At 41.5% G+C, this 25,919-nt stretch overlaps 1 protein-coding gene across 4 annotated transcripts in view; it reads left to right on the forward strand.

Annotated features, from left to right (window-relative positions):
• Nucleotides 1-18,076, forward strand: part of mmadhcb (metabolism of cobalamin associated Db) — a 38,219-nt gene extending 20,143 nt beyond the window's left edge. For 3 of the 4 annotated variants that reach the window (XM_070875337.1, XM_070875335.1, XM_070875336.1), the window contains exons 7-8: nucleotides 11,474-11,560; nucleotides 17,486-18,076. In XM_070875337.1, the coding sequence (XP_070731438.1) occupies nucleotides 11,474-11,560; nucleotides 17,486-17,689 (291 nt within the window). In that variant the 3' untranslated portion in view covers nucleotides 17,690-18,076. Of the gene's footprint in view, nucleotides 1-11,473; nucleotides 11,565-17,485 lie in introns of all 4 variants that reach the window. The other variant, XM_070875338.1, reaches the window with a different exon arrangement.
• Nucleotides 18,077-25,919: the final 7,843 nt, after the last annotated feature.

A 25,919-nucleotide genomic window follows, 5' to 3' on the forward strand; every position in this document is an offset into this window, starting at 1 on the left:
AGGTGTCTTACTGTACATGGTCCATGTTTCTGAGCCATACAGGAGGGCAGGCATTACTACAGCTCTGTAGACCATGAGCTTGGTGGTAATTTTGAGAGCCTGGTCTTCAAACACACTTTTCCTCAGGCGGCCGAAGGCTGCACTGGAGGCGGTGTTGGATCTCGTCGTCGATGTCTGCTCTTGTTGATAGGAGGCTCCCGAGATATGAGAAATGGTCCATGTTGTCCAGGTATGCTCAGAATGTCAACGGTACTCCCGAAGTCAGTGGCACTCTTGTAAGATGAGCTCCTATGTCTCTGATAGTGCCCAGCACCTAACTTTATGCATGTCCCGAGAGCAGAGTTCAGGTGTGCAAAAAAACTCCAGCTTCCTTCTCTTGGTCCACCTCCTACATGACAATAGTGACTACACTTCAAAAAAATACTTCATTGGCTGTAAAGCGCTTTGGGTCATGAAAGGCACTCTGGAAATGCAGGCCTTTCTTTAGCAGAAGGGGCTGGCGGCATAGATGCCCTGTAAACAGTGGAGTCGGGGATACCCACTTGTGTGCCACACTCAGCCCAAGCGCTGGTATAAAAGAGCTTCTCCTCGGGTGTTCCCAACTCCAATCAAAGGTTATGTGCGTCTGTTTCACAGCTTATGTTGGTTAACACTTGGCTCTGCATCACATTTCTAGAAAGGTGTTGTGACTCTAGTAAGTACTCCAGGATATAATTTCTATAGTTTATGTAGTGTTTGTAAACTTGTGGAACTGTGGTAACTGATTCACTGCAGCATACAAAGAGTGTATGCAGTGCGTTAGTAATTGCTTTTCTCTGTTTCACATGTGGCAAGATAGAACTCGTGCTGTGTGCATGCAAAACCTTCATAAATTTGTTACTAAAGTTTGAAATAACCAATAGAACCAATTCCATGATCACCAAGAAATTCAGTATTTGAAACTCCTGTTGTAAAATGAAAAGCCCTGCATTTTCTTCACATTTTCTCTGAAGAATCTAGTGATTCTTCCCTGTCTTGCTTTAACCTTCATGTGCTTTCTTTCTTCCTTGCCCATAATGGCTGCTATGCGCATGAAATCTGAGCCAATGTCAATGAGATGAATGTTTTTCTTACAACAGATGTCCAAAACCAATGTTGTCTTTTCTTGTATATGAATTTACAATAACAAAGCTCGAGAACAGTGTCACTCATCTTATCCTGTTGATTCCAAACTGCCTTCAATATAGAAAGTATGGTGAACTTTTACCATAATGTTTCCTTTTGAGGTTATTGAACGGTGTAAAGATAGGCAGGTTGTGGAGGGGGACTGTGAGGGGATACTGTGTGTATTAAATTAATGGTTACAATGGTTACGGCCTATTGCCATGCATGTAAATATACTGTATCTATTCACAACAGGATGTTTGAGTAGATAACTTTGAGAATTTTATTTATTGTTAAATCTCGGGATGTGGGTGTCGCTGGCAAAGCCAGCATTTATTGCCCATCCCTAATTGCCCTTGCGAAGGTGGTGATGGGTAGTTTTCTTGAATTACTACAGTCCATGTGGTGAAGCTACTACAAAAAGACTTGCATTTGCATTTACAACAATGCTTTTCGGTAAGGAGTTACAGAATTTTGAACCCAGCACCTGTGAAAGACTGGTGATACATGGAGTATAGCAACTAAGGCAAATGAGCTGAGAGCACAGGTAGACACTTGGGAGTATGACATTGTAGCTATTACAGAGACATGGCTGAAAGAGGGGCAGGTTTGGCAGCTCAATATCCCTGGTTACAGGATTTTTTAGACAAGACAGAGGGGGGGTAAAAAAAGGTGGGGGGCATGGTATTGATTAAAGAAACTATTACAGCTGTGAGGAGGGATGATATGGGTCGAACTAAAAAATAAAAAAGGGGTGATCATACTGCTGGGCATGTATTATAGACCCCCAAACAGCGAGAGGGAGATAGAAGAGCAAATATGTAGGCAAATTTCTGTGAAGTCCAAAAACCATAGGTCAGTAATATTAGGAGATTTCAACTGTCCTAATATTGATTCGGACAAATATAGTGTGATGGGTATAGAGGGTGCAGAATTCTCAAAATGCATTCAAGAGAACTTTTTTAGTCAGCAGTATGTAACGAGCCCAAAACAGAGGGGGCGGTTTTGGATTTAATTTTGGGGAATGAAGCTGAGCAGGTAGAAGGGGTATCAGTGGGAGAACACTTGGGTGCCAGTGACCATAATTCAGTCAGATTCAAGTTACTTATGGATAAGGATAATAGACCAGGAATAAAAGTTCCAAATTGGAGAAAAGCTGACCTTGCTATATTGAGAAGTGATTTGGCCAGAGTGGATTGGAAACTGTTACTTGTGGGTAAATCAGTGTCAGAACAGTGGGAGGAATTCAAGGAGAAGATCCGGAGGGCTCAGGCTAAATATGTGCCCTTAAAGAAAAAGGGTGGCAATAACAATTCTAGAACCCCCTGGATGTTTAGGGACTTGCATGGGGAGGATAAAGAAAAAAAGGGAAGCTTATGTCATATACTGACGGCTAAATACTGCAGAATCTCTGGAAGAATATAGAAAGTTCAGAGGTAAAATTAAAAAGGATATTAGGAATGCTCAGAGCATGAAAAATTCTTGGCAAGTAAAATTAAGGAAAACCCAAAGATGTTCTATAAATATATTAACAGCAAGAGGATAATTAAAGAAAGGGTAAGGCCTATTGGAGACCATGAGGGTAATCTCTGTGTGGAGGCAGAAGATGTTGGTAACGTTCTTAATGAATATTTTACATCTGTTTTCACAAAGGAAAGGGTCAATGCAGATACTGCTATCTAGGAGGAGTGTGAAATTCTGGATGAAATAAACATAGTGAGAGAGGAGATAGTGAGGGGTTTAGCAGCTTTGAAGGTGGATAAGTCCCCAGGCCTGGATGAAATGCATCCCAGGCTGTTGAGTGAAGTAAAAGAGGAAATAGCAGAGGCTTTGACCATCATTTTCCAGTCCTCTTTGGATTTGGGCATAGTGTTGGAGGACTGCTAATGTGGTACCCTTGTTTAAGAAGGGAGAAAGGGATAGGCCGAATAATTATAGGCCTATTGGTCTAACCTCGGTGGTGGGGAAATTATTGAAAAAGTCCTGAAGGACAGGGTAAATCTAAATTTAGAAAGGCAAAAATTAATTAGGGACAGTCGGCATGGATTTGTTAAGGGAGGATCGTGTTTGACTAATCTGATTGAATTTTTCAAGGAGGTAACCAGGAGGGTTGATGAGGGTAGTGCATACAATGTAGTGTATATGGACTTTAGCAAAGCTTTTGATAAGGCCCCACACGGCAGACTGGTCACACAGTTAAAAGCTCATGGGATCCAGGGCAAAGTGACAAGTTGGATCCAAAACTTAAAGTGCTGTAACTTGCAGGGTTATGGACCCAGAGCTGGTAATTGGGATTGGACGGCGCAGATATAGTGGTAAGTACTGCAGGGAATCACATACGGCCAGTGTGATCTCCTGGACTAGTTTCGATCGTCTGGATGGGTCGAAGAGGAATTTTCCCAGATTTTTTCTCCCAAAATTGGCCTGGGTTTTTATCTGGTTTTTGCCTCTCCCAGGGGATCACATGGCTCCAGTTGGGGTGGAGAATGTTTCAGTATAAGGGGTGCCACAGTTGTGAGGCGGGCTGGGTGCTCTTTGCTTTTCTGTCATTGTTCGTAGGTTTTTAATGTAACCTTTAGGCCGCTGACCAAGCACTTGTGGCTCTTTGTCGGGTGGCGTGGACATGATGGCCCGAAATGGCTTCCTTCTGTACTGTAAATTTCTATGTTTCTAAAATTAGCTTAGAGGTAGGAAGCAAAGGGTAATGGTTGATGGATGCTTTTGTGACTGGAAGGATGTTTCCAGTGGGGTTCTGCAGGGCTCAGTACTGGGTCCCTTGCTTTTTGTGGTATACATCAATGATCTAGATTTGAATATAGGGGGTATGAATAAGAAGTTTGTAGATGACACTAAAATTAGCTGTGTGATTGATAATGAAAAGGAAAGTCATAGACTGCAGGAGGATATCAATCTACTGGTCAAGTGGGCAGAGCAGTGGCAAATGGAATTTAATTCGGAGAGGTAATGCACTTGGAGAGGACTAATAAGGAAAGGGTATACACATTAAACGGTAAGCCACTTAGAAGTGTAGATGAACAAAGGGACCTTGGAGTGCTTGAAAGTAGGAGGCCAGGTGGATAAAGTGGTTAAGAAGGCATATGGAATGCTTGCCTTTATTGGCCGAGGCATAGAATAAAAGAGCAGAGAGGTTATGCTTAAATTGTATAATACGCTGGTTAGGCCACAGCTGGAATACTGCGTGCAGTTCTGGTCAACATATTATAGGAAGGACATGATTGCACTGGAGAGGGTGCAGAGGAGATTTACTAGGATGCTGCCTGGAATGGAGAATCTTAGCTATGCGGACAGATTGGATAGGCTGGGTTTGTTCTCCTTGGATCAGAGGAGGCTGAGGGGAGACCTCATTGAGGTGTATAACATTTTGAGGGGCCTGCATATAGTGGATAGCAAGGGCCTATTTCCCTTGGTGGAGGGGTCAATTACGAGGAGGCATAGTTTTAAGGTGGTTGGTGGAAGGTTCAGAGGGGATTTGATGGGAAGCTTCTTCACGCAGAGGGTTGTGGGGGTCTGGAACTCACTTCTTGGAAGGGTGGTAGAGGCAGAAATCCTCACCACATTTAAAAGGTGTTTGGATGGGCACTGTTACGGACCTAGAGCTGGTAAGTGGGGTTAGACTGGCTAACCTCTTGTTGGCTGGCACAGATACGATGGTAAGTACTTTAAGGAATCGAATACGGCCAGCGTGATCTGGACTAATTTTGATCAACTGGATGGGTCGAAGAGGAATTTTCCTCGATTTTTTTTTTTTTCTTTTTTTTTTTCCCCAATTGGCCTGGGTTTTCATCTGGCCTTTTGCCTCTCCCAGGAGATCGCATGGCTCCGGTTGGGGTGGAGTGTAAAATGTTGCGATACATGGGGTATCGCAGTTATATGGGGCGGATTGGTTGGGCTGGATGCTCTTTACCTTTCCGCCATTGTTCATTGTTCATAGGTTTATATGTAACCTTCAGGGCTGCTGATCGAGGGCCGTGTGGCTCTTTGTTGGCTGACGTGGACACGGTAGGCCGAAATGGCCTCCTTCTGCGCTGTAGATTTCTATGTTTCTATGTCCAAGTCAGAACAATGTGTGACTTGGACCACAAATGGCCCATACTGTGTCTCGTAGAGAAACAAAAATGAGTGAAAGATCAATAAACTAACTATTACTGCTTGGCAAAATGATATGGCAGTCAATATTTTTCTGCGTGATCCTTTTTGTATCAAAATTTGTTCAATGAACAATTTTGCGATGAAAATATGTCGTTGCATCATTAAATTATCCTAGAAATTTTTTTTAAGTGCCACAATGTTCAATGCCGAGAAACTGTGAACTTTAGGTCAACTCCGTATCCTAATGTGGCTGTTGATTAATGACCCAGTTCTGTTTTCTGTTATTCAGCTTCAATATGCTATGGAAATATTTTTTTTAAATTAATGAAATTATGCTTTCAAACATGGGATTTCGATTTGGCACTAATATTTTGAGTTCTCTAATAACGTTCCGTGGAGACTTCAAACAAAAATATTTGTTTGGTTCTGTTTGTTTTGAAAAAAAATAGAACTATAGATTTTTATCTTCCACAAAGTTCATGCGTTATAAGAAGTGTAGAACTACTGCAATGGCTATTTCAGTTTTAACGCATTTAAAAAAAAAAAAAAATTATATTTGAAAATCCAAGTGAAGTTGAAGAATGTAAAATTGGGAAAAGGTCTGAAGTTTTGGGGGTGGGGGACCTGATGGATACAGTGAGATGTGCTAATCTGGGTTGGGAGAGAGTAACAATGGCTGCAGAAGTCTGATATAGGAGAGGGAAGAAATTAAAGTTTGAAACAAAACAACATTTAAAAAAGAACGGGATAGAAGGTTGAGTGGGAGGTGCCAGGAGTCCTTGGGCTTTCTGAGGAGCAAATCGGGTGGTTTGAGATAAGAGGACAAGGCAGTTTTGGCAGCAAAATAGTCCCATGAAGACACTTTATAAAAATAAAATATAAAAATTGCATGGAGGAAGGGGTTAATTTAGAGATAGGGTGGCCAAATGAAGGAAGGACAAGTGATAAAATGGCAGCAGAGTGGCCTCGAAGAAGGAGGGACCTTAAAAATATTGGAACGGTTATTATTTTTAAAAACAAAATAATATAAAAATATACACGAGAAACACCATTTTAAAAGCTCACCTTCACAGAAATCAACATGTCGTCGGAGTGGGAAGATGAAGCTGAGAAACATTTGCGTGGTTCAGTTGGTTGCACGCTAGCCTCTGAGTCAGAAGGTTGTGGGTTCAAGTCCCACTCCAGAGACTTGAGCACAAAAATCTAGGCTGACACTCCAATGCAGTGCTGAGGGAGTGCTGCACTGTCGGAAGTGCCGTCTTTCGGATGAGACGTTAAACCGCGGCCCCATCTGCTCTCAGATGGGTGTAAAACATCCCTTGGCACTATTTCGAAAAAGAGCAGGGGAATTATCCCTGTTGTCCAGGCCAATGTTTATCCCTCGATCAACATTACAAAAAACAGATTGTCTGGTCATTATCACATTGCTGTTTGTGGGACCTTGGTGTGTGCAAATTGGCTGCTGCGTTTCCTACATTACAACAGTGACTACACTTCAAAAGTGCTTCATTGGCTTCTAAAGCGCTTTGGGGCGACCGGATGCCATGAAAGGCACTATAGAAATGCTCTGCAGTGGCCAGAGTGTGGAACTGCAGTCTTTAGTGATTGAAAAGCACGACAGAGCCAAGGGCTCTAATTGGGAATATCCTGTTACAACGCCACCTATAGGGGATTGCTAAAGTAACAGGTTTGTGGACACAATTAAAATGAAAATGCCATAAGGAATGTTGACAGATGACAGAACACATCAATCTTAATACTAGTTAATTTCCCATGTTGTAGCTTTGAGGTTAAGGGGTAGTTAGACCAGCTCATACAGACACAATTCAGTCTCCATTTTAAAGTCATACATTCTATTATATTTATACAGTGTTTTGCTTTTATATATTTCTTTTCTGTTCTCGCAAAACTTATTGCAGTTTAGGAAGCAAACAAGTAGAGTTGGTTGGGGCATCGGGGTGTCTGGGAGATGTAATACTGAGGCAATGCAGCGCCACCACTGGTGGGAGGGTGTTTTTTATAAAATGTGCCGCACTGGCATGTCCACAATTATTTGTCCATCTCTAGTTGTCCTGAGAAGGTGGTGATTGGCTTTTTCCTTAAACCACTGCTGTTAAACAGGGAATTCCAGGATTAAAGAACTGGCAATCATCATCATCATCATAGGCAGTCTCTCGGAATCTAGTTCTTAGGTTGGCTGTACAGTCCAATACGAGAACCACAGTCTCTGTCACAGGTGAGACAGATAGTCATTCAGGGAAAGGGTGGGCAGGTAGCCTGATTTGCCGCATGCTCCTTCCGCTGCCTGCACTTGATTTCTACATGCTCTCGGCGACGATACTGGGAGCTCAGCGCCCTCCCAAATGCACTTCCTCCACTTAGGGCGGTCTATGGCCAGGGACTCCCAAGTGTCAGTGGGGATGTTGCACTTTATCAGGGAGGTTTTGATGGTGTCCTTGTAATGTTTCCTCTGCCCGCCTTTGGCTCGTTTGCCGTGGACGAGTTCTGAATAGAGCGCTTGCTTTGGGAGTCTCGTGTTTGGCATGCGAACTGCGTGGCCTGCCCAGCGGAGCTGATCAAGTGTGGTCAGTGCTGGGGATGTTGGCCTGGTCGAGGATGCTAATGTTGGTGCGTCTGTCCTCCCAGGGTATTTGCAGGATCTTGCGGAGGCATCGCTGGTGGTATTTCTCCAGTGATTTGAGGTGTCTACTGTACATGGTCCATGCCTCTGAGCCATACAGGAGGGCGGGTATTACTACGGCCCTGTAGACCATGAGCTTGGTGACAGTTTTGAGGGACTGGTCTTCAATGAAGGATTGGTGATATACATCCAAGTCTGGATGATGTATGACTTGGCATTGATGGTCTTCCCGTGATCTTGCTTGTCTTGTCCTTCTTGGTAGTAACTGGCAGGCGTTGTTCGAAGAATGCTCTTTGAGTAGCTACAGTGCATCCTGTAGATTGTTCATACTGCAGTCACACTGTGTTGGCGATGGAGGGGGTGAATATTGGATGCGGTGGTAGGAGGACCCTTCAAGTGGACTGGGTGCAATGTTCCTCCGAAGGTGCACGGTCGCGCACCAATCGTGAGATCTCGCGCAGGCCACTCACCAGCTGTTGCTGCTGGAAAAGATACCGCGCATGTGCGGCTGCATAACAAATTTAAAGGGACCATGCACCAAAACAAATTAGAGGGAACATTGACTGGATGATGTCGACAAGTTTCCATCAGAAATGTGCACATAGGATCTTATAATGGAAACAAGTTGACAAAAACAGGAAATAGTTTTGTATGTGTGTGTGTATACATATCCATATTTGTTGTGTATATATGTTATAATTTGCTGAACAGTAACTATTGCCTAAATTTTATTGATCCACTTTGAGGGGTAGTTGTCATTTCTCCTGCCTTTTAAGCAAATAGGACAGAGGTATTTGTAAGGTATGTAAGGTACATTTTAACATAACAATGAACTTAACAGCCTACCAAGTGTGTTTCTTACTTCTGGTGAGCTTCAATGTGTAAACCCATTGTCACAACTGTGCTACTCATATATACTGGTCCTTTTTAATTCTGCTTTGTGCCTTCCTCTCTCCAAAATATATATTTGTCTTTTTATGCACACGAAAGTTGTGATGGAACGGTGGAACACTGCACCTATTGATAGCACTGTGCACGCACAGATTATTTATAGCTCAGGCAAGCTGCAGAATAAAGCTCTTAACTCTGCCTGAGAATGTGCCTTAACCACAACCTCAGAAATGCAGCCATAACCACCAAAGTGGTATTAATTTCACATTGTAATTACCGCTTCTATTTTTGTTAGTTTTGAGTGACAGCTAGATTTTCTATGGCATTTTTAAAAAATTGTAGTACCTATTAACAAAATTCTGGTTTCCACTTTAGTTTCAGTATCTTTAAACAACTCCTGTTTGAGGCTGAACCAGACTGTTCGCAATATTCATATCTGATGCTAAAATGAGCTTTCGACCACATATCCGCAGCATAAGAACTTAAGAAATAGGAGTAGGAGTAGGCCATACGGTCCCTTGAGCCTTCTCTGCCATTCGATACGATCATGGCTGATCTGATCATGGACTCTGGTCCACTTCACTGCCCGCTCCCCATAACCCATTACTCCCTTATCGGTTAAGAAACTGTCTTAAATTTATTCAATGATCCAGCTTCCATAGCTCTGAGGCAGCGAATTCCACAGATTTACAACCCTCTGAGGAAATTCTTCATCTCAGTTTTAAATGGGTGGCCCCTTTATTCTAAGATTATGTCCCCCTAGTTCTAGTTTCCCCTATCAATGGAACTAAGATCGCCTATTTCCACCTCCGTAACATCGCCCGTCTCCGCCCTTGCCTCGTCTCATCTGCTGCTGAAGCCCTCATCTATGCCTTTGTTACCTCTTAACTTGATTACTCCAATGCACTCCTGGCTGGCCTCACATTTTACCCTACGTAAACTAAAGATGATCCAAAACTCGGCTGCCTGTGTCCTAACTCAGGCTCGAGGGGCTAGATGGCCTACTCCTGTTCCTAATTCTTAACTCGCACCAAATCCCACTCACCTATCATCATAAGCGGTCCCTCGATCGAGGATGACTTACTTTCACATGGGTTCACAGATGTTTCAGTGAAGGATCCGATATTCCAGTCCTGTACTCCAATTGAAGGGATGGAAGATGCCCGTGCGTGGATTTTTTTTTTTACGTGTGGTGACCGTTGCACATCAGCCACCACACTGACTTGACCGAGTTTGGCCTTTATCCAGTGGCAAGGGCGACTGGAGACCTGCTGTGCTGCATGGACCTAGTGCGCACGCATATCGCAATGTGGGCTGACCCGTGCTGCCCGTGGACCCTCAGCTCTTCTGCGCCCCGTACCCTCATTTGCCGCTCCTCCGCCATGATCTCTCGCCGCACCTCCGCCACAATCTCTCGCTGCTCCTCTGAGTCTTTCCATAATATGTTACTGATGAGTTTTAAGCATACTGGCTATGCCAAGTCCAGAGTCATTTCTACCAGAATTGGACATGTATCTGTTCTGGTATTTGATTAGCAGCATTGTCATTATTGATTTACTTCAAATGTTAGATTTAGTTGCAGCTTTCATGAACAATTCCCAATTCCCCCCCCCCCACCCCTTGGTATTGATTGTTTTAGTTTTTGTTAATCAAAACCGCTCTTGCATATCATCTCACTGACATTTGCCATTTCCCATTACACTAATTGTCTTTTTACCACTGTGAATGAGACCATCAATTTCATGACAGTAGGGTTGAATTATTGGCAGTTTTATAATGTGAAGTCCTGTTCAGTGGGGGCCTGGGCTCTGACTGTCCGCTCAACATTTACATGGAACTCTCTCAGCCCAACAGAGAGGGACTTCTGTCTTAACTACATATTGGATTTTCAGGCTCGTGTCAGCAAAGAGCTGTGTGTTAGTCATTTGTTATTCTACTGTCTAATAATTTATCAAATGAATGGCAGCAACTTCATAGCACAGTATCTCAGTATTCCATCTTTTATTTTTGCATGTCTTTCTTTGGTTCTGATCAGTAAGTTATCAGCCTGTAGCAGATGCATCCTGTCGATGGGGGGAAAATAATAAGGGCTAAGATTAGTCCAGGACAAGATTGGGTAAACACTGAAGATCTTGGTTGGGCCTCATCTTAAATAGTAACCAGTGACAGTCAGTCTGGATGCACATTTTATCATAAATAAATCTGATTAAAGACATTTTTAACATCGATTTGATGTTCTGTAGCAGATAATTGTCCAGTGTAGTTACCCAGACAAGGGTTTGATCCTCTTTATTTCACGTACGTTGGGTATTTTGTCAGTATGGGGTATTTTGTCAGTGTCTTTAGGATTGCGCACTGTGATGAACCTGAGCAAATTAGACTGGTTTGTATTTTCTCTGCAACAGTCGGTGCTCTCTCGAATCTGTAAGGTAAACCCCAGACATTTGCAGCTATTAATTTTGCTACCAAGTGATTGTAATTACATCGAAAATGAACTTTTCTGGTGTTAGTCCCCATATACTCTGCGTCAGCATATTTTAAGCTGTGAGACTGTTAGAAGCTTTGTCCTTATTTTAAATGTATTTGTTTTTTATTTACTGATAAATTATAATTGACAAAATCAAACATTTGTATTTAAGTTTTAAAGTGCTTTTATTTTAAATTAAGCAAAGGTTATTTATTTTGCAGTTCATTAATGGTGCCAAGGAAATCTGCTACGCACTGCGCTCAGAGGGTTACTGGGCTGACTTTATTGATCCATCCTCCGGCCTTGCAGTAGGTATCTTCCAGCTATTGTTGTTTAATTTCTTCCTTTCTAGAGCTCTTTGGGGTATGAAAACATGATTGTTAATGATTTGTCATTTTCTTTGTAAAGAAGATATTTTTCAGTTTTAAATTAAGCCTGTGATTCGTTAGGACAGGGGTTTTGCGGTAGCAGACCTTAGGAACTGGTTTGCAGCATTGTTTTGGCAGTTTGTTCTCACGACCGAGATTTGCAACATTTCAATTTTCTTGCATTGGTCACCCTGAGATTTGCAAGGATTGAGATGATTTCTTGTTACAGTGCCCTGAATTGCTGTAATGTCTTGTGTATATGATGGGAATTTATGCAACTCGAGGGTTTTTTAAAAATGGTGAGAAATGGGATGGATGGGAAAGAAGAGTAGCATTCATCACATGATGAATATTTTGTGCAAGCATATTGGTGACTTCTTGTCAGTGAAGAGCAACCGCGATACTTCTGTTCTTTGTATAGAAGTGAGCGCGTTTTAACTTAACAGTAGAATTGGTTGTATAGTGTCAGGTGACATGTTTCCAAAGTTACCATATGATAATCGCACAAATATATCCATTCTTTGAAGGCTCAAGTCTTCCGAAAGTAAATATATAAATTAAAAATTGAATCAAGGTTTCAGTAGGTCAAAATAAAACTTCACAAATTATCTCAATATCTAGCCTTGTTCATCAAATAGGGAGCTTTCATGATTTCAGCAACTAAGGACAATGTTGTAAGTGTAGACATGAGAATCTGTGCTTTATGAAGCTCCAACTAGTGGTGGAAATGTGGCATTAAACTTTATAATAGTCAAAATCTTATTGAGGTGCATCTGGGAGACATGACAGAATGGTGATGCCCAAATAATGACCAATATAGAAATTTTAGTATATTGTGAAAATAAATTTGTAGGGAATCAGCCCATTAACATTACCCTCCAAACTTGCTCTAGATAATAGAAACATAGAACATAGGTGCAGGAGTAGGCCATTCGGCCCTTCGAGCCTGCACCGCCATTCAATGAGTTCATGGCTGAACATGCAACTTCAGTACCCCATTCCTACTTTCTCGCCATACCCCTTGATCCCCCTAGTAGTAAGGACTACATCGAACTCCTTTTTGAATATATTTAGTGAATTGGCCTCAACAACTTTCTGTGGTAGAGAATTCCACAGGTTCATCACTCTCTGGGTGAAGAAGTTTCTCCTCATCTCGGTCCTAAATGGCTTACCCCTTATCCTTAGACTGTGACCCCTGGTTCTGGACTTCCCCAACATTCTTCCTGCATCTAACCTGTCTGAACCAGTCAGAATTTTAAACGTTTCTATGAGGTCCCCTCTCATTCTTCTGAACTCCAGTGAATACAAGCCCAGTTGATCCAGTCTTTCTTGATAGGTCAGTCCCGCCATCCCTGGAATCAGTCTGGTGAACCTTCGCTGCACTCCCTCAATAGCAAGAATGTCCTTCTTCAAGTTAGGAGACTAAAACTGTACACAATACTCCAGGTGTGGCCTCACCAAGGCCCTGTATAACTGTAGTAACACCTCCCTGCCCCTGTACTCCAATCCCCTCGCAATGAAGGCCAACATGCCATTTGCTTTCTTAACCGCCTGCTGTACCTGCATGCCAACCTTCAATGACTGATGTACCATGACACCCAGGTCTCGTTGCACCTCCCCTTTTCCTAATCTGTCACCATTCAGATAATAGTCTGTCTCTCTGTTTTTACCACCAAAGTGGATAACCTCTCATATATCCACATTATACATCTGCCATGCATTTACCCACTCACCTAACTTATCCAAGTCACTCTGCAGCCTCATAGCATCCTCCTCGCAGCTCACACTGCCACCCAACTTAGTGTCATCTGCAAATTTGGAGATACTACATTTAATCCCCTCATCTAAATCATTAATGTACAATGTAAATAGCTGGGGCCCCAGCACAGAACCTTGCGGTATCCCACTAGTCACTGCCTGTCATTCTGAAAAGTACCCATTTACTCCTACTCTTTGCTTCCTGTCTGCCAACTAGTTCTCAATCCATGTCAGCACACTACCCCCAATCTCATGTGCTTTAACTTTGCACATTAATCTCTTGTGTGGGACCTTGTCGAAAGCCTTCTGAAAGTCCAAATACACCACATCAATTGGTTCTCCCTTGTCCACTCTACTGGAAACATCCTCAAAAAATTCCAGAAGATTTGTCCAGCATGATTTCCCTTTCACAAATCCATGCTGACTTGGACCTATCATGTCACCTCTTTCCAAATGCGCTGCTATGACATCCTTAATAATTGATTCCATCATTTTACCCACTACTGATGTCATTCCCTCTTTTCTCTCTCCCCTCCTTTTTCAAAAAGTGGGGTTACATTGGCTACCCTCCAGTCCATAGGAACTGATCCAGAGTCTATGGAATGTTGGAAAATGACTGTCTATTTCCACCTCCTTAAGTACTCTGGGATGCAGTCCATCAGGCCCGGGGGATTTATCGGCCTTCAATCCCATCAATTTCCCCAACACAATTTCCCGACTAATAAGGTTTTCCCTCAGTTCCTCCTTCTCACTAGACCCTCTGACCCCTTTTATATCTGAAATGTTGTTTGTGTCCTCCTTAGTGAATACCGAACCAAAGTACTTGTTCAATTGGTCTGCCATTTCTTTGTTCCCCGTTATGACTTCCCCTGATTCTGACTGCAGGGGACCTACGTTTGTCTTTACTAACTTTTTTCTCTTTACATATCTATAGAAACTTTTGCAGTCCATCTTAATGTTCCCTGCAAGCTTCCTCTCGTACTCTATTTTCCCTGCCCTAATCAAACCCTTTGTCCTCCTCTGCTGAGTTCTAAATTTCTCCCAGTCCCTGGGTTCGCTGCTATTTCTGGCCAATTTGTATGCCACTTCCTTGGCTTTAATACTATCCCTGATTTCCCTTGATAGCCACGGTTGAGCCACCTTCCCTTTTTTATTTTTACGCCAGACAGGGATGTACAATTGTTGTAGTTCATCCATGCGATCTCTAAATGTCTGCCATTGTCCATCCACAGTCAACTCCTTAAATATCATTCACCAATCTATCCTAGCCAGTTCACGCCTCATACCTTCAAAGTTACCCTTCTTTAAGTTTTGGACCATGGTCTCTGAATTAACTGTTTCATTCTCCATCCTAATGTAGAATTCCACCATATTATGTTCACTTTTACCCAAGGGGCATCGCACAACGAGATTGCTAATTAATCCTCTCTCATTACACAACACCCAGTCTAAGATGGCCTCCCCCTAGTTGGTTCCTCGACATATTGGTCTAGAAAACCATCCCTTATGCACTCCACGAAATCCTCCTCCACCTTCAGTTTGGATAGCCCAATCTATATGCATATTAAAGTCACCCATGATAACTGATGCACCTTTATTGCATGCACCACTAATTTCCTGTTTAATGACTGACATAATTATACTATTTTGTCTTGAACCATACACTCACTAGAACACTTGGGTGTGCAAGAATACACAGTTGCAGATTGATCAACCCAACAAATGGCAACTCTCTACTTTGTTAATATAAAGAACACAATTACTTTAAGTAGACCCATCACATCTACTTGGTTTTCCAATGATACACAGCTCGATCTCGCAATGGATGTTGTTGGATCAGTGATGTGTTAATGTGTGGTGACAGTACAGTGCTTACTGGTGACCCATGCATTAACATGCTTTGGCAAAGAGTGCAGAAGAAAATAATGCATTTCCAGAGTCGGCCAATGAATGTTTAACAGGTTATGCTTACTCTTCTTGTTGTGCTATATACAGAGAGAGAACCTGTAGGGTGTTTTTGATGTAGGTGGGTCTGGCAATATAGACCATACATTGACTTTTTTTAGTCCATTCTTGTATAATGACTTGGAAGCAGCTCTACTACTATTTCTCTCTGATACATAAAGTAGTGGAGTTTTTTGGAAGAGAGAAGTAAATTTCATAATCAAAATAAATGCAAAAATGTGTAATGGGGTAGTTTTAGTTATTTGGCATAATGGTTTAAGAAGTGGCAGTTGCCCATTAGTAGGGCTGTATGTGTTTTTCAAGGAATACAAGTTTCCGCATGGAGTTCCTGAAGATAATGGAAAGTTAGACAGACCCAGTGATTTGAATAGATGTCTCCCACAATTTATACAAAGATCTCCCTTGAATCATGGCATTTCTGCAACATTACCCATTCTATTTTTCTATGTCAACTGTCACAGTGTCAGCTCTGGCCACTAGGTGACACTATGAAGCAAGTTTCTGAAATCTCTCTCCAGATATATAATATAAATTGTCCATGAGCAATGCCACGGGAAGTTTGCTAGTAGGAAAGTATTATCGTACAGTTTCTTAAACGATAAGGGGATAAAGGGTTATGGGGAGCAGGCGGGGAAGTGGAGCTCAGTCCATGATCAGATTAGCCATGATATTGAATGGCGGAGCAGGCTCGAGGGGCCGTATGGCCTACTCCTTTTCCTATTTCTTATATAAAGACTGTAAAATTCCACTTGATGAAAAGATAAGTTCCTTGATGAGAACAAACAACTTTTGTTTAAAAGCATATTTTAAGCTGTGAGACTGCTGGGAACTTTGTCCTCCTGATTTTAAATTTTTTTATTTTCCGTTTAGACATGTTTTCTTATAGAATATAGTTTCAGGATTGGCAACGGTTAGGTGTCAGCCTCGACTCAGTAGTAGCATTCCCATCTCAAAGTCAGGAGGTCATGTTTTCAAGTTCCACTCCAGAGATTTGAGCATGTAATCCAAGCTGACACTTCAATACAGTACTGAGGGACTGCTGCACTGTGGAAGTGCTGTCTTTCGGATGAAACATTAAACCTTGATGAAAAGTCTGCCCTCTCAGGTGGACATAAACGATCCCATGTTACTTTTTGAAGAAGAGCAGGGAAATTCTCCCAGTGTCCTGACCATTTATTCCTTACTTTAAAAGAAAAAAGATTGTCATTTATCTCATTGCTATTTGTGAAACCTTGCTGTGCCCAAATTGGCTGCCCACATTAGTGACTACATTTCAAAAGTACATCATTGGCTGTGAAGTGCTTTCACACATCCTGAGCTTGTGATATATAAATGCAAGTTTGTGTGTAGAATTACAAGCTAGTCTGTTCGTTAACTTTAAGCAGTGTCCAATTTCTTCGTGGCAAACATTTTGAATCCGAAGTGTTTACATGGATTGATGTGTAGTAAGTTCCCATGACAGTTTGAGTGTTCAGGTCATGAGGATTATTTAATGGGCTCGCTCAGAATATTGCAGTTTTATTTTGTGGCTGAGCCAAAATCTAAATTGTCCCTTCAAAAGTTTAAATATACCAGATTTGCACACAAGTTGAATACTTGAAACCTTTGAAAAATAAAATAGTATAATTATATATAGAGCTGGACTGACACATGAGGAGAGACTGGATCGTCTGGGCCTTTATTCACTGGAGTTTAGAAGGATGAGTGGGGATCTCATAGAAACATATAAAATTCTGACAGGACTGGACAGGTTAGATGCAGGAAGAATGTTCCCGATGTTGGGGACGTCCAGAACCAGGGGACACAGTCTAAGGACCGAGATGAGGAGAAACTTCTTCACTCAGAGATTTGTTAACCTGTGGAATTCCCTACCACAGTTGTTGATGCCAGTTCATTGGATATATTCAAGAGGGAGTTAGATATGGCCCTTACGGCTAAAGGGGTATGGAGTGAAAGCAGGAACGGGGTACTGAGGTGAATGATCAGCCATGATCTTATTAAATGGTGGTGCAGGCTCGAAGGACCGAATGGCCTACTCCTGCACCTATCTTCTATGTTTCTATGTAACAACAGTTTTTTTTATTATTGAGTATTATTTAGCTTTAAGTAATTGTATGAATATTTTTCTTTCTTTTCTTCCAGTATTTTGGACCGTACACAAATAACACACTGTTTGAAACAGATGAGCGCTATCGGCATCTGGGTTTCCGCATTGAGGATCTAGGCTGTTGTAAAGTTATTCAGCACATGCTTTGGGGGACACATGCATTTGTTGGAAGTCTCTTCACAAACGCACCTACAGATTGTCTTGTAATGAAGAAACTACAAGGAAACAAACTGCCTTGATTTCAGTCTCCGTTTTAATACTGACAAGAAGTCAAAAGCCCAGTTTAAAAAGTTCTATTTTATTGATGCACTCTGGTTGCTCTTATATATATAGTTTAAGAAGAAAACTATAAGATGTTGAATATATCAGTGATATTTATTTTAGTTTACTTCTAATAACATTGTAAAAGACTGTGATCATGAAAAATGACTCTGGGATATGTTCACCTGTATTCTATATAAAGGAAACGTCACTAAAGAAGTCTGTATCAGTGGTGTTCTAAGAATATTTTTGAACTGTTTACTGATGATATTTGGCTCATGTGTTCTGTGGTTTGATCCAATTTCAGTGAGGCAGCTTACCTAGATTTCTTCCCGTAGATAATAAATTACGTTTCCTGAAACTCAGCAGTATGGACACTATTGATTCTTTCCAGCTTTTGTTAAGTGTGACTTTTTTAAAGGAAAGAAATATTTGCATTTGTATTTCATGACCTCAGCATGTCCCAAAGCGCTTTACAACCAATTAAGTACTTTTGGAGTGTAGTCCCTGTTGTAATATAGAAAGTGTGGCAGCCAATTTGTGCACAGCAAGGTCCCACAAACAGCAATATGATGACCAGATAATTTGCTCTGAGTAATGTTGATTGAGGGATAAATATTGGCCATGGGAGAACTCCCCTACTCTTCTTTGGAATAGTACTGTGGGATCTTTTACGTTTACCTGAGCGTGCAGATGGGGCCATGGTTTAACGTCTCATCTGACAAACGACACCTCCAGCAATGCAACACGCTCTCAGTGTTGCACTGGAGTGTAGATGATGACTTTCTGACTGCCCAGCAAATTAATCACCTCGCACAAAATAGTGTAAAACACTGAAAAACGCTTTCTATTTTTAAAAATGTGTATGGGCAAATTCAAAATCAAACAGACCTGCAGTGTAAATGAAGCAGTGATGGCTAACACATATACATGCATGAGACTCTGCTTTTGCTCAAGTGCAGCTCTTTGGCTTTCAACAGTGGTGCAGCTCTCTAAGCAGGCAGCTACAGTGGGAAGCACCATTTTATCGAGGGAGTGGGATCAGCCTTTTCTAGAGCGAGGGCAGGCAATGTGGGAGTGGACAGTGCCGCCAAGACAGCAGCAGTGTCAAGAGCAGAGCAGCAAACAAAGTAGTGAGTGAAACCAGGTGATCCTGCCAAGGTCGAGACCATTTGTACTTCAAAAAATATAACTTGTTGCTGATAATGGATAATAGGATTTCAAGCTTTAGAGCACTGAAGCTGTCTGACATATGAACTGCTGTTTAATTGGATTATTGTTACATGGGCAAGTGAAATAAAACCTGTAGATTTTACTTTTAAATATGTCTTTCCCAATAAAATGCAGAAGTCCTTTTTTTCTTGGAATCAAAGTGAGGAAAGAAGATGTGGGCTGAAATTGTGCAATAGATGCAACAAAGTTTCTCAAAAAATGTTGGTACTGAGCTGAATTTTGCAGGGCACTGCATTTGTTGAGTCTTTTCACAAACACACCTACAGATTGCCTTGTAATGTAGAAACTAGAAGACATAAAGATGCTGCCTTTTATATCCTGAGTTCCACCTGTTCCAAACCTGTCAACAGGTAAAATCGAGGAACCCATCTATTCTGATTTTCACAATCTACAGTTGTTACCTTCATCTATATGAGTGGAGCAGGTTACAAGAGAATAGAACCAGAGCATTGATTTGTGTGCCTTATTGTGCCTTGTGCAATTGAAGAGTATTGTTGGTGTAGCTACAGTGAGTGTATTATGACCATTATTTATAAAATTATTAAATTTAGTTTTTGTTATTCAAAGTTGCTGGCATTATTGCAATTTTATAAATTAAATTTGTTGTCTTGACTTTATTTAACAAAGGTGCTACAGCTTACTCCTCAAACAGCCAAACTAGTATAATTTAATCTAGACACCTTTACTGTAATTAAGTGCCATGGGCTACAGACATGTAGTCTGCATTTATTACGACTGGTACTTTTATTGATCAAATTGAGATTCTTAAAAAAAAAACTAAATTACATGACTCATGATGTAATTTGATAATTTTAGAGAAACCAGCACTTTTGCCTTATGTGATGCAAGTGCCACTAGCTGCAGACATGTGGTTCTTATGCTGTCTCTGAATATAAATAGTCCAACCTGTGCAGAGCCGACAGCAGCAGAGATTCACTGTTGATGTCACTTCCCCAGTTCCCAAGCTGTAACGTAAAAGGGAGCTGAACAGATGTGGCTTTTGGTCTGATAACATTTCCTTTTTCAGCTCATGAGCTTTGAAAAGTTGGCCTTTCCAGAGCTAAAGCATACTTAGTTATATAAAAAATACAAGTCAAGCACGGAAAATCGCTGCAAGATGGATGCTGCACGTTTCCAGCATTTTGTTACTTCTGATTTCCAGAATTCAAGGTTTTTCTTTTTACTTTAATCAGATTTAACCTTTCTATTTAAAGTAGTGGTGCAATAATCAAATTCCAATGTAACACTTTCACTTTATGCAGTATTGAAATCTTGACTGAAAACCTAAGCATTGCTGATCAAAGCACAACCTTTCTTCAAAAGCTTTCCAGATCCAGTTATGTTATCATGCATGTCTGTGCAGGACTAAAAAACAAACCTGCCAGATTAATGTCATATATCCTGCACAGCCCACACCCTACTGTGAAAGTTGTCCATTGTAAAGAAGTACATTTAAGTGCTTGAAAAATTACTAATCAAAAGTGTAAAATATTTAGTGCTGTTTGTCAATGTCAGTAGATGTATTTTAATAGTACACTCCATGTTTGACATTCCTCTTGTGCATGACTGAAAAATGAATGGTGCTAATTAAATAACATAATGGGCAGACATGTCTTTGTGACATTTTATTGTACAATAATGCATTCCTACTAGCAAACTTCCCGTGGCATTGCCCATGGACAATATATGGAGAGAGATTTCAGAAACTTGCTTCATAATGACATCCTTAATAATTGATTCCATCATTTTACCCACTACCGATGTCAGGCTGACCGGTCTATAATTCCCTGTTTTCTCTCTCCCTCCTTTTTTTAAAAAGTGGGGTTACATTGGCTACCCTCCACTCGATAGGAACTGATCCAGAGTCAATGGAATGTTGGAAAATGATTGTCAATGCATCGCTATTTCCAAGGCCACCTCCTTAAGTAAAGAGGTGACATGATAGGTCCAAGTCGGCATGGGTTTGTGAAAAGGAAATCATGCTTGACAAATCTTCTGGAATTTTTTGAGGATGTTTCCAGTAGAGTGGACAAGGGAGAACCAGTTGATGTGGTATATTTGGACTTTCAGAAGGCTTTCGACAAGGTCCCACACAAGAGATTAATGTGCAAAGTTAAAGCACATGAGATTGGGGGTAGTGTGCTGACGTGGATTGAGAGCTGGTTGTCAGACAGGAAGCAAAGAGTAGGAGTAAATGGGTACTTTTCAGAATGGCAGGCGGTGACGAGTGGGATACCGCAAGATTCTGTGCTGGGGCCCCAGCTGTTTACATTGTACATTAATGATTTGGATGAGGGGATTAAATATAGTATCTCCAAATTTGCAGATGACATGAAGTTGGGTGGCAGTGTGAGCTGTGAGGAGGATGCTATGAGGCTGCAGAGCGACTTGGATAGGTTAGGTGAGTGGGCAAATGCATGGCAGATGAAGTATAATGTGGATAAATGTGAGGTTATTCACTTTGGTGGTTAAAAACAGAGAGACAGACTATTATCTGAATGGTGACAGATTAGGAAAAGGGGAGGTGCAACGAGACCTGGGTGTCATGGTACATCAGTCGTTGAAGGTTGGCATGCAGGTACAGCAGGCGGTGAAGAAAGCAAATGGCATGTTGGCCTTCATAGCGAGGGGATTTGAGTACAGGGGCAGGGAGGTGTTGCTACAGTTGTACAGGGCCTTAGTGAGGCCACACCTGGAGTATTGTGTACAGTTTTGGTCTCCTAACCTGAGGAAGGACATTCTTGCTATTGAGGGAGTGCAGCGAAGGTTCACCAGACTGATTCCTGGGATGGCAGGACTGACCTATCAAGAAAGACTGGATCAACTGGGCTTGTATTCACTGGAGTTCAGAAGAATGAGAGGGGACCTCATAGAAACGTTTAAAATTCTGATGGGTTTAGACAGGTTAGATGCAGGAAGAATGTTCCCAATGTTGGGGAAGTCCAGAACCAGGCGTCACAGTCTAAGGATAAGGGGTAAGCCATTTAGGACTGAGATGAGGAGAAACTTCTTCACCCAGAGAGTGGTGAACCTGTGGAATTCTCTACCACAGAAATTTGTTGAGGCCAATTCACTAAATATATTCAAAAAGGAGTTAGATGAAGTCCTTACTACTCGGGGGATCAAGGGGTATGGCGAGAAAGCAGGAATGGGGTATTGAAGTTGCATGTTCAGCCATGAACTCATTGAATGGCGGTGCAGGCTAGAAGGGCCGAATGGCCTACTCCTGCACCTATTTTCTATGTTTCTATAGTGTCACCCAGTGGCAAGAGCTGACATTGTGACAGTTGACATAGAAAAATAGAATGGGTAATGTTGACATAGCAATTTCCAATGGTAAATGTTGACAAAATGTAGTGACCAAATATTGTGACAACAGGAAGCAAGATTTTTGGACAGGAAGAGTACATCTAATGCAAGATTTTTAATATCTAGATATTTCTTATAAATAATAATTGGGTTTATGGCCTTGGCTTGAGTGGTTTAGTGATGCACTTGGTGGTTCTTTTACCTATTAGATCATTGATAGAGCTCCTGCTACACCATCAGCTTCTCATTGTTACTTCCAGTGCAGTGAATTATTACCGGCAAGGGATCGACTGGCCGAATGCCCTCCTATGCTGTAACCATTCTATGATTATTGAGAAGGGTGAACTGGGAGAAGGCTTGCCAAGGATTTATGTCTGCTGCAGATCAGTTAGCAATTTGTTGAGGACTAGTTATTTTAGTTGTCCTAATAATACAGTGTTTGTTTATCATAAAGCTTAGCTGCGTGTGATGTTTATATGCGCAAAGTACAGATTCAAATTTTGTTCCCCTGAGGTGAAGTATATAGGCTAATCTGCTTACATTGTAATTGGATTTAATTCATCATCATGAATTATACTGACTGCTATATGCCTAATTGGTATGTCAGTAGAGCAACACAGGTTCAGGGCAGCTGGATTGCACAAGCCTGGTGAATTGCTTCAAATATTTCTAATGCTGGCACCTAGAGTAGAGGGAAAAAAAACAGCAAAAGGGAATATTATTTGAATGGGAAGAAATTACAACATGCTGCGGTGCAGAGGGACCTGGGGGTCCTTGTGCATGAATCCCAAAAAGTTAGTTTGCAGTTGCAGCAGGTAATCAGGAAAGCGAATGTAATGTTGGCCTTCATTGCGAGAGGGATGGAGTACAAAAGCAGGGAGGTCCTGCTGCAACTGTATAGGGTATTGGTGAGGCCGCACCTGGAGTACTGCGTTCAGTTTTGTCACCTTACTTAAGGAAGGATATACTAGCCTTGGAGGGGGTACAGAGACGATTCACTAGGCTGATTCCGGAGATGAGGGGGTTACCTTATGATGATAGATTGAGTAGACTGGGTCTTTACTCGTTGGAGTTCAGAATGATGAGGGGTGATCTTATAGAAACATTTAAAATAATGAAAGGGATAGACAAGATAGAGGCAGAGAGGTTGTTTACACTGGTCAGGGAGACTAGAACTAGGGGGCACAGCCTCAAAATACGGGGGAGCCAATTTAAAACCGAGTTGAGAAGGAATTTCTTCTCCCAGAGGGTTGTGAATCTGTGGAATTCTCTGCCCAAGGAAGCAGTTGAGGCTAGCTCATTGAATGTATTCAAATCACAGATAGATAGATTTTTAACCAATAAGGGAATTAAGGGTTATGGGGAGCGGGCGGGTAAGTGGAGCTGAGTCCACGGCCAGATCAGACATGATCTTTTTGAATGGCGGAGCAGGCTCGAGGGGCTAGATGGCCTACTCCTGTTCCTAATTCTTATGTTCTTATGATATGAGTTAAAATTCTTTCTTTTACTTCTGGGACCTAAGTTTTGTCTTAACTAAACAAACTGTATGGAATTCTGCTCTTGTGATGTGGAAGAGCAAAAGAATATGGAGTTTTGTAAACTTAGTAAAGCCAGAGTAATGTGCTCTACATTATAGGCAGGGTGCTGAAGCAATAGGGAAGGAATGGTGCAGATTCACTAGAATGATCCCTTGTATGAGGTGATACAAATACAATGCAAGACTTGAAAAATTGGGGCTGTTCTAGTTAGAACAGAGGAGATTAAGAGATTATCTAGAATTATGGAAAACAATGGGATCGGCTCGATAGAAACTGGCTGTATCCAATAGTTGAGGGGATATTGATATTAAAAATTTTGAGATTTAGGACGGGGAGCAGGAGACTTTTTTTTTTAAAAAGAGTCTAATGCATCACTAGAGTTGGCGATTGAATCAGAGGCCATATCAACATTTAAGAATAGGCTAGATAGGTGGTTGGAGGAAAGGGAAATAAAGGAATATGGGAAGAGAGCAGGCAAATGTGATTAGGACGACTGCTCTTGTGGAGGATAAATACCAACATGTACTGGTTGGACTGAATGGCCTGTTTATTTACTGTAATTTCTGTAATTCACTAAGTAATGCGTATAATTAGCCCATAAACATATGTAAGTGGGGGTGGTCTCTATGAGGGGGTCAGGTTCCCTTCTGACCAACTTGAGCGGTTCGAATCGCTCCCTCTCCCTTGGGTTCTGTACTCTGGATTTATTTGGGGGGGTGTGACAAAAGTGCAAAGGACACTGGTTTGATGCAAAAGAACTTTGGTTTTATTACAGTCAAGGTAATACAGGTTTATTACTCCAGTAAAAAAAAAACACAAGGCCAAATTTACAATCACTCTAATAAAGAGCAATACAAGGAAAGGTACAAGGTCAAACTTAAAATTACAAATCACTAATAAAGGACCATGCATTACACATTCAAAGAGGGTCATAATAAAATTATGCCTCCCACCACCCAGTACCTAATTCTAGCTAGGTTGGACTCCAGGACAGCCAGGGACTTATGCTTACCAATCCTTTTGATAGTTAACGGTAGATCACGGTTGTTTTTCCCTTGATACCACGTTGACTGGTTGGTCGCTGCTGCGATGGTGATGTTCTTCCTTCAGGTCTGAATTACTTCGAGGCTGGAGAAGTTAGTTTGCAACTGTCGCGTTGGTTTCTCTCCTTGTCTTGATGAGGTAGTAGCAGCCTTGTAGCTACCTAGCAACCACCCAACCGCTGTTGAAAACAGCGGCCAGTTATACAATTTCAGTGTTCGAATCTTAGCGCCAAATCTCTTCAAAATCCTTTGTATAATTTTGGCGGGCTTGGTTCTTCTTTGTAATATTTTGTTGGGCTCATTAAAAGTTGATATGTCGGGTGGGTTGATGTTCGAAAACTGTTTTCTGATGGAAATATTAGTTTGGTAATTGCAATGTCCTTTTGTGCTTAGTCTTTCACATACAGGCTGGATTGGGCCTCTTTGTGATGTATATGCTGAAATAGTTGTCCAGACCCATGTTGATGGGGAGCTACCTCTGGGTGTTTTTGTGATGTTAATGTCTCTTGTGGAGAAAGATTTTCAAATACTCATTCTTCCAGACAGGTTAACTCAGTTCTCACACCCAAGTAGCTTCACTTAATTAGACTGTCTCTTGCTAATTCCATAGGTCCGCCCACAACCTCAATTTTGTCTTTTTAAATCCAAAATTCTATTAAAGTTTGTAGTTTCTTCCATAAGCACTTTAGAGTTCCAAACTTTTTGGTAGATAGTCCCAAATTAAATTTCCTTTTCAATGAGCCTGAACACGGTGGGGGGGGGGGGGGGGGGGTTTCTTGTGAATTTTGCATTCTTTCATTCCCCCCTGTTGACACTCCACACTCAAGTGTCAATCAAGGTAAGCAAAATTCCTGCTCCCGAGAGTCAACCTTCCCTGCATTTATACTAGCTAAACATTACCCTGCATCCCCTGTTGAAATGCAATGCAATATACAGGCGAATACAGTAATTACAATTCGGTTATAGCATAGAAGGGGGTATGATGTCCCTCTTTTTTACTCGGTTTTCACAGTAAAATGATGGTATATAGTCATACCCAACTTCAAGTAAAGTAAAATAAAAATACCCTAGTAACACATTCTCAA

The sequence above is a fragment of the Pristiophorus japonicus genome, chromosome 3 (genome assembly GCF_044704955.1).
Source record: "Pristiophorus japonicus isolate sPriJap1 chromosome 3, sPriJap1.hap1, whole genome shotgun sequence".
NCBI lineage: Eukaryota > Metazoa > Chordata > Chondrichthyes > Pristiophoridae > Pristiophorus > Pristiophorus japonicus.